This window comes from Caretta caretta, chromosome 18 (genome assembly GCF_965140235.1).
Source record: "Caretta caretta isolate rCarCar2 chromosome 18, rCarCar1.hap1, whole genome shotgun sequence".
NCBI classification, from domain to species: Eukaryota; Metazoa; Chordata; order Testudines; family Cheloniidae; genus Caretta; species Caretta caretta.
Window position 1 is genome coordinate 14,873,870 of NC_134223.1, and position 11,751 is coordinate 14,885,620.

General features: G+C 47.6%; 1 protein-coding gene across 1 annotated transcript; it reads left to right on the forward strand.

The window, feature by feature from the left end:
- Nucleotides 1-8,630: 8,630 nt before the first annotated feature.
- Nucleotides 8,631-10,637, forward strand: LOC142069551 (myb/SANT-like DNA-binding domain-containing protein 7). Its single transcript, XM_075121109.1, has 2 exons — nucleotides 8,631-9,389; nucleotides 10,182-10,637. The coding sequence occupies exons 1-2, from the start codon at nucleotides 8,813-8,815 to the stop codon at nucleotides 10,259-10,261; spliced, it is 657 nt and encodes a 218-aa protein (XP_074977210.1). The 5' UTR covers nucleotides 8,631-8,812; the 3' UTR covers nucleotides 10,262-10,637.
- The last annotated feature ends 1,114 nt before the right edge of the window (nucleotides 10,638-11,751 follow it).

The following is an 11,751-nucleotide window of genomic DNA, read 5'->3' on the forward strand; positions in this document are numbered from 1 at the left end:
GCCAACCAGGATAAATAAAAAAAACCCACATTTCTTAATCCCATTTTAAAATCTCAGCTCTCAGTGCTGGCCAGTTAACCCAAGTAAAGGGCCTTGACAAGGGCTCTGAAAGCGCCTTTCTTCCTGAAGTGCCTTTGAGGTTTTTTGAATGTCCAACCAGCCCTAGTCAGCAGCGCTGCCCCTCAGACTGAGCCAGAAACTTTGTTACAAGTGAATTAGCCAAGCGGTTAAAGTCTAACAGCACAAGATTGCTCCTACCAACAAATAATAACTTCAATTACCCACCAGGGAGAATCATCTTCTGTTGATGCTTCTGCCCTGGGATTTGCGGAGCCTGGCTGGAGGGGGTGCTGGGGAGAGGGGGGATCTCTGGCTTTGCTTCTTCTTTCTGTAAACTATTTCTGTCCGTGGGGTGTCTCTCTTTGGGGTGTCTCACTGTAGGGCTGCTTATTTTCTCCCTCCTTGCCTGGGAATGATGGATCGCTCACCACTAAGATCTGTGGGCATCCTCTGTGTCCCCTAAGATACAGAGAGCAAGGCTTTGGCACAGTTTAGGGCCCTGATTAAAACACTGTTCAGTCCCGTCTACACTATAACCCTGAATCATGTCGTAAAGGGGCGCTGCAAGACGGAAGCTTTCTGTAGTGTAGACAGGGGCCTCAGTGCAAAGGTGAGACGTGGTGCGAGACTCAGGACCTGTCACTCTCCATATGGCTAGCCTACCACTCTGGTGTCTGTACAGCTGTAGCATGTGAAAACCCTTACGACCCTCTCCTGGACACCAGCGGTGGAGGCAACAAGGGACAGCCACCTAGGTCTTCACTCACACAAACATGGCACTGCCCTAGGGTCGGTGTGGTGTGCCCACGCTAGCATGGCGTTGCTCATGCATGGCTGTGGTGGGTGCATGCATTGCGCCATGCTCACTGTAACCCATGTCAGATGAACACATCAGACCTTTGGCTTATGCATCTCCAAGGAGCTGGCCTGTAAGAATTTGATGCAGCCCTTACAGCTGGGCTGTAACGAGGCTTACAAAGGGTTTAAAACATTGCTACTAGCCAGGGTGTGGGTAGAGGCCTAAAGGAGGGACATTCAGCGTGCTGCAGGAATCTTTTCTCCTAAAACAAGTGATGCCCTCACAGCCTCCATGTTACAATTCTGTTTTTCTGATGGAAAGGACTGGAAGTGGGAAAACAGCCAGACGGGGGTGAAAGGAATGTATATGTAGGTGAGATGTAAGTGACAGGGGAAGGTTTGAGGCTGAGCTGTCGTTGGGAATCACTGGCATCAAGGTACCGAGTTCACCAGCTGTTGCCATCCTGCTCCCAGATAGAGACAGGAGAGGGACAATCTATATCTTAAACCTAAATTACAAACTGGGATGGACAAACTAGGAACTAACTTAGCTCCGGACCCGCCTCTGGACCTGAAATGAGCCACTTGCGCCCTCCAGAAATACTGGGCGAACTTTATTGGTGTAAGTCTTGGCTTTTCTGGGTACCCCAAACAAAATCTGTTTTAGGGCCATGCAGAGAACCAGATTGCCTGATCCGCAGGACCGCAGGTGTCATACCAGTCTGGTCTATGTTCTCCTCACTGCAGCTGAATTCTGTGTTTGTGACTGTCTCACTAGGATGCTTAAGGGCTTGGTACAAAACCTACTGAAGTCACTGGAAAAAATCCAAGTCTTTCTTAGACTGTAAACTCTTTGGGGGCAGGGATTGACGTTTTATTGTGTGTCTGTACAGCGCCTAGCCCAGTGGGGTCTGGTCCATAGTGGGGCTCCTGGATAATCCCACAATACAAATAATAATAACAATAATAATAATTTCAAGGGGCTTTGGATCAGGCCCTAAATCAGGGCTAAGTGATGTATTTGCAACAACATTCCCACCGTTCACTTCAAGCTTGGAATTTTTGCTTTTCATTTCCAAGTCACAAACATGATCCTAATTTGAGGAATATTAAATTGTAACACGTCAGTTTTTCCTCTTGAAAGTTTTATGCATTTCCACACAGCAGTGCACCTGCTTTGTAGTGGAAACCTTGACACGGTCAACATTTTGCATTTCGATATTTAAGATGTGCAGATATTACTTTTCAGACTGGAACCTGTCCAAAGTCAAATGGTCATGTGTTGACTTGCAAAACCTAGATACAGCAAAGCATTTATTTTTGCAACAAAGCAACATTCCAGAGCGTGACATTATCATTAATTATTTGTATTAATACAGAAGCATCCAGAAATTATGGGCCCCCTTGTGCTTGTGGGTGCCAGTGTAAAATAAACAAGGCAGACAAAGGAAGTGTTAGCACCCATTTTTATGTGGGAAACTGAGGCACCGGAAGATTAAGTAACATGCCCATGGTCACACAGGGAATCAGTGGCAGAGCCAAGAACTGAATGCAGATCTCCGGCATCCCAGTCTAGTGTCTTCTCTGTAAGACCATCCTTCTTCTCAGAATGAAACTTTGATTGTTTAGCAACATATTTAGCAACAATTTTTGTCATTTTTGCACACCATTAATTTGAATGCGCTCCCTAGCCATCCCATGGGGAATTGCATTTTTAAAAAAAAAATACAATACTCATAACCCAAGAACTAGGGGTCACCAAATGAAATTAATAGGCAGCAGGTTCAAAACAAGCAAAAGGAAGTATTTCTTCATACAGCACATGGTCAACCTATTGCTATTAGTCAGGATGGGCAGGGATGGTGTCCCTAGCCTTGGTTTTGCCAGAAGCTGGGAATGGGCGAGCGGATGGATCACTCAATGATTCCCTGTTCTGTTCTTTCCCTCTGGGGCATCTGGCATCGGCCACTGTCAGAAGACAGGATCCTGGGCTAGATGGATCCTTGGTTTGACCCAGTATGGCCGTTCTTATGTTTACGTTCTTATGTTCCTTAAGGAAACCTTAGGTTTAAAGCTGCCAGAATGATACAAACATTCCTTTGTTACAATGACATAAGCAATAGCAAAAGGGTTGGGTTGTTTGGTGTTTTCTGTGTCCTGGGAAAGTGCCCAGCCCACATGTCTCTGGAAGTCATGGCTCTTTGCATTTGTCACCAACTGAATGAGCTCTGGAGATGAAGCAGGAAATGCTGAAGAAAAAGAAATACTTGCCATTTTTGTGTGTTTCCTTTAGGAATGGCTGAGTTGTGCTGGGAATCAAAAGCTAAGCTCGAAATCCCGGGCATTTCCCAGCTGTACACTGCATGGCTGCTTCCATTCACAGAAGAATCCCTTTTCTTTAAAGAGTGAGTTTCATGTGTGTCTAATTTAGTCTCCAAGGTGGGCAGAGGAAATTGTGGATGAAGCAAAGCAAACTGTTGTCTGAAAAATTCATTTGCAGCCCTGCATAGGGTCTGCTTATATATGTATATGTATAGACAGACCCAATGCTGGGATGCCAATGAAATATATATGTACACGCCCACACATACACACCCACACCTGATTGTGTCCCTTCTAAAAGATACTTTAAATTTTGTTTTCCAATTCTAAACTCAATATGGTAAAAAAAAAAAATTACTTTAAACTCAGTTTACTGCAGTTGAACAGCAATAGCTGCACTACACACACACACACACACACACACACAGTGTAAAGGCCCTACCTTCCAAGCCCTTCCTATTGAACTTAGTGAGCTGACTCATAGCAGTAAGCATGTGTCCAGTAAGATGTGCTTGTAGGATTGGGCTGTGAGACTACACACACACACACACACACACACACACACACACACACACACACACACACACACACACACACACACACACACACACACACGTGTATCTGCTACCAGGTGGAATTCCTACCGTGCTCCAAACACCATACTCTGGATCTGATTCATATTTACTCCCCTCCTAAGATTTTTCTTATTATTTTACCATATTGGTTAGCACTGTTAACAATAACATCAAAACATAAATCTCCACCGGTTTTCTTCTGAGCTTGGGTGAGCCTAGATTTTTGCCCAGCAGGGTCCTCTCTGTTCCTGCCTTTCGTTCCTCTGCCTCAGAGAGACAAATCAAACCTTTTCATACTCCTAACTTGGAGCTAATAGGATCCACCTGGTCTGATCTCAGGGTGAGTTAGCAGAAGAGCTCTGCAGCTCTGTGCATGTTCCTAGACTGTGATACTGTGTTACAATATCAGATGAGAATGAGCGGAAGTGCGAATTAATTGCTGCTTAGAAATGGTGAAACACAGTTTTCAAAAGACAACAGAAAATCATGCTGTCCATAAAACGCCTGCAAATTCATCCGTGCAGCCTCTGTGACCTGCATTTCTCTGGTGTCTGTCTGAAAAACAATAAAAGCTACATCAAAGGCAGAGGGCAGGGCTGTGCCTCTTTCCACCATATGTTCCTCCGTGTTTGGCTGCTGCTGCGGTGCCTGGCAGCATATGAACAATGTTATAAGCCCCATCACTCCCACTGCTCTGATCTTATGTGCGTCACATACACACACGCGCGCACCCAGCCAGACGTGCACTGTGTGAGTCTGCCACATTCTTCTATCCCTCTGCTCACCTCAGGATACGTGGAGCCATTAGCTATTTATTTATCTGGGTTTGAGGTTTCTTTCTTTGTGGCTTTTACCAGGCAGGAACAGGTGGAACGGTTGCAGGACTCGGTGGGTGAGTTTCGGGGGTATCAAAAAGTTGAGCATAGTTAAGGGACATGTCTCAGAGCAATAACCAAAAGGTCCATTCAAGGCCATTTTGACAGGTTTCAGAGTAACAGCCGTGTTAGTCTGTATTCGCAAAAAGAAAAGGAGTACTTGTGGCACCTAAGTACTCCTTTTCTTTCTTCAAGGCCATTTTGTAGCCCAGAATTTTTGCTTTCTGTTTTTTCACAGAATTGGATGGTTTACTTAGATTGCAAGGGCCTGATCCAAACCACAGGGAAGTAAAGTAACTACTGTAAATACATGGAGGCAATGAGAGTATCGCCACTGACTTTAACAGGCTTTGGAGCAGGCCCAAGCTCTTTGGAGCAGGGATTCTGGGCTAGATCCTGCACCCAGCTCCGGATGGGTGGACTCCAACACCCATGTATTATCCAGTGGTGAATGTGTATTTGTCTCCCTCTGTACCTGATCTGCGGAGGATAGGACCTGAACAGGATAGGAGTCTATTAAAGCTCTCACTTAAAGAAGCTTGGCTCGTTAGCTCAAATGGTGGCAGCTCATCTGTGCTGGAGGTCCCTGATTCATTTGCTGGTATGCTGGCTGACACATGCAGTGCCTCACTGACTTTAAACCGGTGCCACACATTTCCTGGGCTCAGTCCTGGTGAAGTTTGTGGCGGGAGCAGGGCCTGTATTTGTGCAGTGTCGGGCCCCAATGTGATACAAATAATCCATAACGAGAAGGGTTCTGAACAGAAATATGGAAACGTTCCCACTGCTGCATGTCTTATTGCAAAGATTAGTCACGGGGTAAATGAAATGCCAACATTTGAAACTGGCGTTTTTATTCCCTTCAGAAATCACACCGATTTCCCCATTTCCACCCAAAAGCAAAAGGCTCCAATTTTGAGCTAAAACTCCTGGAATTCCACCATTTCTGCCCCCCTGCAAAACTGGACCATTTTCACAAATCAGAAACAAAAGGCACAAACCTTGAACGTCCAGTCTTATGAATTTCATTTTGAGCAGAGGCTCATCTAGGAATCTGCTTATTCCTAGCAGATCTGTGCATGGAAGAGCTGGGAAGCCAAGACCTCAGTTATATATTGCAACCTTTCAGCACTGCCCTCCCTGACCCGTGAAAAGGAACAGAGGAGCGAGGAGAGAAGGGCAGGGATTGTGCTTCGGCCTCAATGAACTTGCTGTCACCAGGCAATAAGCAAATGATATGAGGACACCTGAGCAGTGACTGGGAAGACAAGATGAGCTGGTTCCTTCTGAGACTTCTGCCTAGACTCCACCTTGGATGAGCATAAAGGCTCAGAGGTGCCTCGGGCTCTTAGCTATCATGGATAGGCGCACTAGCATTTCACCTCTGAGCTCAGGGCAGGTGAGCCACCCTGTGCACAGCACAATGCTGGCTGAGCCAGTCTTGACCTGACTTCATTTCGACAGGCTCAGAATTGTGTTAGAACCCATTGCCCAGCCCAGAGCACCTAACTGAACTCTGCTCCTTCAGAGTTCTTTATCCTTCACTCTTGTGCAATGCTGTTGAGTCCCGTGTAACAGGTGCCATGCCAGAGGTGGCTGCATTTCACTGGTAGGAGAAGTGATCCCTATCCAGTCTGTAAAGTAAGATAATGTAAACATACAGGAGGCATTCTCATTGACATCGGACTGGAGCGGATGGGGCCTGATCCTCAGCTGATGTAACAGCAAATCACCACTGAAGTCAACAGAACTAGGCCTATTGCCCCCAGCTGAGCATATGGCCCTCAAACTGTATTGCTCAGTCAAAGGATGACTAAGGGGATGTTACAGCCGGTTTGCACCGGTGTCACTGAGATCTAAACTTGGCTCACTGTCAGGAAGGTTTCCCACTATTTAGTCTGTTTTCCGTTTTTTAATTTCATCCCATTTCTTCTGGTTATATACCCTCTGTAGCTCAATCAATCAATCAATCAATCAATCAATCAAAATATTTTTTTAAAGGCATCAGAATGATGTGGTGCACCCAGAAATTGGCACCCAGGGTAATCCCCTGTTCACCTGCCCTTAAAATTGGTCCTGCTCCCACTCAGTCATTGTGGACCAGATTTTCCAAAGATTGGTGTCACAGCAGGAGCTGCTGGGCTCTGAGCCCTTCTGGCTTCACACATATATTTAGTCATTTTACTCTTCCCTCCTAAATCAGTAGAATTACTCTAGGTTTACACACGGGTAACTGAGATTACAAGCGGGCCTAGTGATATCTTATTAGGCGTTGCAATAATATCCCAAGGGAAATGAGAGGAAGGATGGAAGGATGGATCCATGTCTCGGGTGCTGAGTTGGGAAACTCAGGTTCAATTCCTTGCTCTGCCACAGGCTTGCTTTGTGACCTTGGGCAAATTACTTAGTCTCTGTGAGTCTTAGTTCCATGTCTGTAAAATGCAGAGAACAGCACTGCCCTGCCTTGAAGGGAGATCATGAGGTGCTCGGATGCTATGGTAATAGGAACACAGGACTGGAAGGGCGGTCCAGTCCCCTGCATTGCAGGCATCCCTGTCATTCATAAACTTATCAAACGCCATCTAAATGGGGGCCATGTAGGTGCCCAAGAAAGAAAGAAATAATGAAAATCCAATCTCTTGGAATGTTTAAACCTCAAATGCACAGGTCTCTGGAATGGAAGTGGGTGAAATCTTCACCCCAGTGAAATCAAAGGAGTTTTGCCATTGACTTCAACAGGGCCAGAATTTCACCCACTGCCGGGAGCGATCCTACACTGCCTGCAACTGCCTGACTTAGCTCTTTTCTCTCTGTTTCTAACCCTTTAACCACTGCCTCGCAGGGGTTTCCTTTACTGCTTTGGAAATGTAGCTGTCACTAGATTCCCCTGCAAGTCTTTGGCAGCAGTGAAGTCTTTGGTACTAACTGGACATGTCCGCTTTGATATAAAGAAAACAGTTGCACTAAAGTGGCATCCTTTCACCAGTAGGATAAATGTCCTTTTGCTTCTGTTGCCATCTGGATGAGCCCCTCAGTGGCTTTGAACATTCTGCCTTAATGGCTGACACTGAGTAGGGCAGAAAACAACCAGAACCACCAACCAAAAAACACCCTAGGGAAAAAAAGACAGCTCAAGGGCAGCCAGTGATGGGCAGAAGACACCTTGCCACTACCAGTCTCATCAGGGGAAGGAAAAACATGGCAGACATGTCATCCTTAAAGTACTCGGGTTAGGGAGAATTATAACAGCTCCGTTCCTAATGTGTGTGAACAGGAGCGAAGAGCTGATGAGGGTGGCTGGCTTATTCCAGTGAGAGTCTAATGTGCCGGCCCCGCACAGCAGAAACAACAAAAGAAAGAAACCAGCTGCTGGTTCTCCAAGCTGACTGCCACGCTCGTTACTGAATTCCAGCAAGGGGTGGGCCCAGGGCATTTGGGAAGGCTCGAGGAGGGGGCTGATAGCTGTGTTTGCCAGGGCACAAGGTGGGTTCTGGTGAACGTTCCCAGTATATTCTGGAGCACAGCGTGTGCATTCTGCTTGGGGCAGCCACCAGGCAGGCGCCTTCTGACGGGGGCAGCAGGTACACTCAGCAGCATGGCAGATACCTTCTGCTAGGGCAGTGGGTCTCCAGCATTCCATGCCACGAGCCCTTTTCCACACTGGGACATGCCTGTCACTTAGCCAGTCCCACACCCTTCTTCCCAGGGAGCAATAGAAGAAAGGCGGTGACTCCCAAACACCTGGTTGTGACCCTCCTGGGGGTCCTGACCCCAAGGACGAGGACCCCTGTTCGAGGAGCAATATCCACACAGAAATCACCCATCAAGCCCTGGTCTACACTAGGACTTTAGGTCGAATTTAGCAGCATTAAGTCGATGTAAACCTGCACCCATCCACACGATGAAGCCTTTATTTTGACTTAAAGGGCTCTTAAAATCAATTTCCGTACTCCACCCCTGACAAGTGGATTAGCACTTAAATCGGCCTTGCCGGGTCGAATTTGGGGTACTGTGGACACAATTCGATGGTATTGGCCTCCGGGAGCTATCCCAGAGTGCTCCATTATGACCGCTCTGGACAGCACTCTCAACTCAGATGCACTGGCCAGGTAGACAGGAAAAGAACTGCGAACTTTTGAATCTCATTTCCTGTTTGGCCAGCGTGGCAAGCTGCAGGTGGCCATGCAGAGCTCATCAGCAGAGGTGACCATGATGGAGTCCCAGAATCGCAAAAGAGCTCCAGCATGGTCCGAACAGGAGGTACAGGATCTGATCGCTGTATGGGGAGAGGAATCCGTGCTATCAGAACTCCGTTCCAGTTTTCGAAATGCCAAAACCTTTGTCAAAATCTCCCAGGGCATGAAGGACAGAGGCCATAACAGGGACCCGAAGCAGTGCTGCGTGAAACTGAAGGAGCTGAGGCAAGCCTACCAGAAAACCAGAGGGGCGAACGGCTGCTCCGGGTCAGAGCCCCAAACATGCCGCTTCTATGATGAGCTGCATGCCATTTTAGGGGGTTCAGCCACCACTACCCCAGCCGTGTTGTTTGACTCCTTCAATGGAGATGGAGGCAACACGGAAGCAGGTTTTGGGGACGAAGAAGATGATGATGAGGTTGTAGATAGCTCACAGCAAGAAAGTGGAGAAACCAGTTTTACCGACAGCCAGGAACTGTTTCTCACCCTGGACCTGGAGCCAGTACCCCCCGAACCCACCCAAGGCTGCCTCCTGGACCCGGCAGGCGGAGAAGGGACCTCCGGTGAGTGTACCTTTTAAGATACTTTTCAGAGGAACAGCCGTGTTAGTCTGTATTTGCAAAAAGAAAAGGAGGACTTGTGGCACCTTAGAGACTAACCAATTTATTTGAGCATGAGCTTTCGTGAGCTACATCTGATGAAGTGAGCTGTAGCTCACGAAAGCTCATGCTCAAATAAATTGGTTAGTCTCTAAGGTGCCACAAGTCCTCCTTTTCTTTTTTTAAGATACTATACATGGTTTAAAAGCAAGCATGTGAAAGGATTAATTTGCCCTGGCATTCGCGGCTCTCCTGGATGTACTCCCAAAGCCTTTGCAAAAGGTTTCTGGGGAGGGCAGCCTTATTGCGTCCTTCATGGTAGGACACTTTACCACTCCAGGCCAGTAACACGTACTCAGGAATCATTGTACAACAAAGCATTGCAGTGTATGTTTTCTGGCATTCAAACAACATCCGTTCTTTATCTCTCTGTGTTATCCTCAGGAGAGTGAGATATCATTCATGGTCTCCTGGTTGAAATAGGGTGCTTTTCTTCAGGGGACATTCGGAGGAGCCCGTTCCTGCTGAGCTGTTTGCCTGCGGCTGAACAGAAATGTTCCCTGCTGTTAGCCACGGGGAGGGGGGAGGGTTGGGGGGTAGCCATGCGGTGGGGGGAGGCAAAATGCGACCTTGTAACGAAAGCACATGTGCTATGTATGTAATGTTAACAGCAAGGTTTACCCTGAAAGACTGTAGCCACTGTTTTATAAAATGTGTCTTTTTAAATACCGCTGTCCCTTTTTTTTTCTCCACCAGCTGCATGTGTTTCAATGATCACAGGATCTTCTCCTTCCCAGAAGCTAGTGAAGATTAGAAAGAAAAAAAAGCACTCATGATGAAATGTTCTCTGAGCTCATGCTGTCCTCCCACACTGACAGAGCACAGACGAATGCGTGGAGGCAAATAATGTCAGAGTGCAGGAAAGCACAAAATGACTGGGAGGAGAGGTGGTGGGCTGAAGACAGGGCTGAAGCTCAAATGTGGCGGCAGCGTGATGAGAGGAGGCAGGATTCAATGCTGAGGCTGCTGGAGGACCAAACCAGTATGCTCCAGTGTATGGCTGAGCTGCAGCAAAGGCAGCTGGAGCACAGACTGCCACTACAGCCCCTGTGTAACCAACTGCCCTCCTCCCCAAGTTCCATAGCCTCCACACCCAGACGCCCAAGAATGTAGTGGGGGGGCCACCGGCCAACCAGCCACTCCGCCACAGAGGATTGCCCAAAAAAAAGAAGGCTGGCATTCAATAAATTTTAAAGTTGTAAACTTTTAAAGTGCTGTGTGGCATTTTCCTTCCCTCCTCCACCACCCCTCCTGGGCTACCTTGGTAGTCATCCCCCTATTTGTGTGATGAATGAATAAAGAATGCATGAATGTGAAGCAACAATGACTTTATTGCCTCTGCAAGCAGTGATTAAAGGGAGGAGGGGAGGGTGGTTAGCTTGCAGGGAAGTAGAGTGAACCAAGGGGCGGGGGGTTTCATCAAGGAGAAACAAACAGAACTTTCACACCGTAGCCTGGCCAGTTATGAAACTGGTTTTCAAAGCTTCTCTGATGCGTACCGCGCCCTCCTGTGCTCTTCTAACCGCCCTGGTGTCTGGCTGCGCGTAACCAGCAGCCGGGCGATTTGCCTCAACCTCCCACCCCACCATAAACGTCTCCCCCTTACTTTCACAGATATTATGGAGCACACAGCAAGCAGTAATAACAGTGGGAATATTGGTTTCGCTGAGGTCTAAGCGAGTCAGTAAACTGCGCCAGCGCGCCTTTAAACGTCCAAATGCACATTCTACCAACATTCTGCACTTGCTCAGCCTATAGTTGAACAGCTCCTGACTACTCTCCAGGCTACCTGTGTACGGCTTCATGAGCCATGGCATTAAGGGGGAGGCTGCGTCCCCAAGGATACATATAGGCATTTCAGCGTCCCCAACAGTTATTTTCTGGTCTGGGAATAAAGTCCCTTCCTGCAGCTTTTGAAACAGACCAGAGTTCCTGAAGATGCGAGCATCATGTACCTTTCCCGGCCATCCCACGTTGATGTTGGTGAAACGTCCCTTGTGATCCACCAGAGCTTGCAGCACTATTGAAAAGTACCCCTTGCGGTTTATGTACTCGGCGGCTTGGTGCTCCGGTGCCAAGATAGGGATATGGGTTCCCTCTATGGCCCCACCACAGTTAGGGAATCCCATTGCAGTAAAGCCATCCACTATGACCTGCACATTTCCCAGGGTCACTACCTTGATATCAGCAGATCTTTGATTGCGTGGGCTACTTGCATCACAGCAGCCCCAACAGTAGATTTGCCCACTCCAAATTGATTCCCAAC

Excerpts from the sequence above, each read along its gene's own strand:
- LOC142069551 (XM_075121109.1), top strand. The coding sequence starts at position 8,813 with ATGCAGAGCTCATCAGCAGAGGTGACCATGATGGAGTCCCAGAATCGC. Across the intron at positions 9,390-10,181 it reads AGGCGGAGAAGGGACCTCCG|CTGCATGTGTTTCAATGATC; the intron begins GTGAGTGTACCT and ends TTTCTCCACCAG.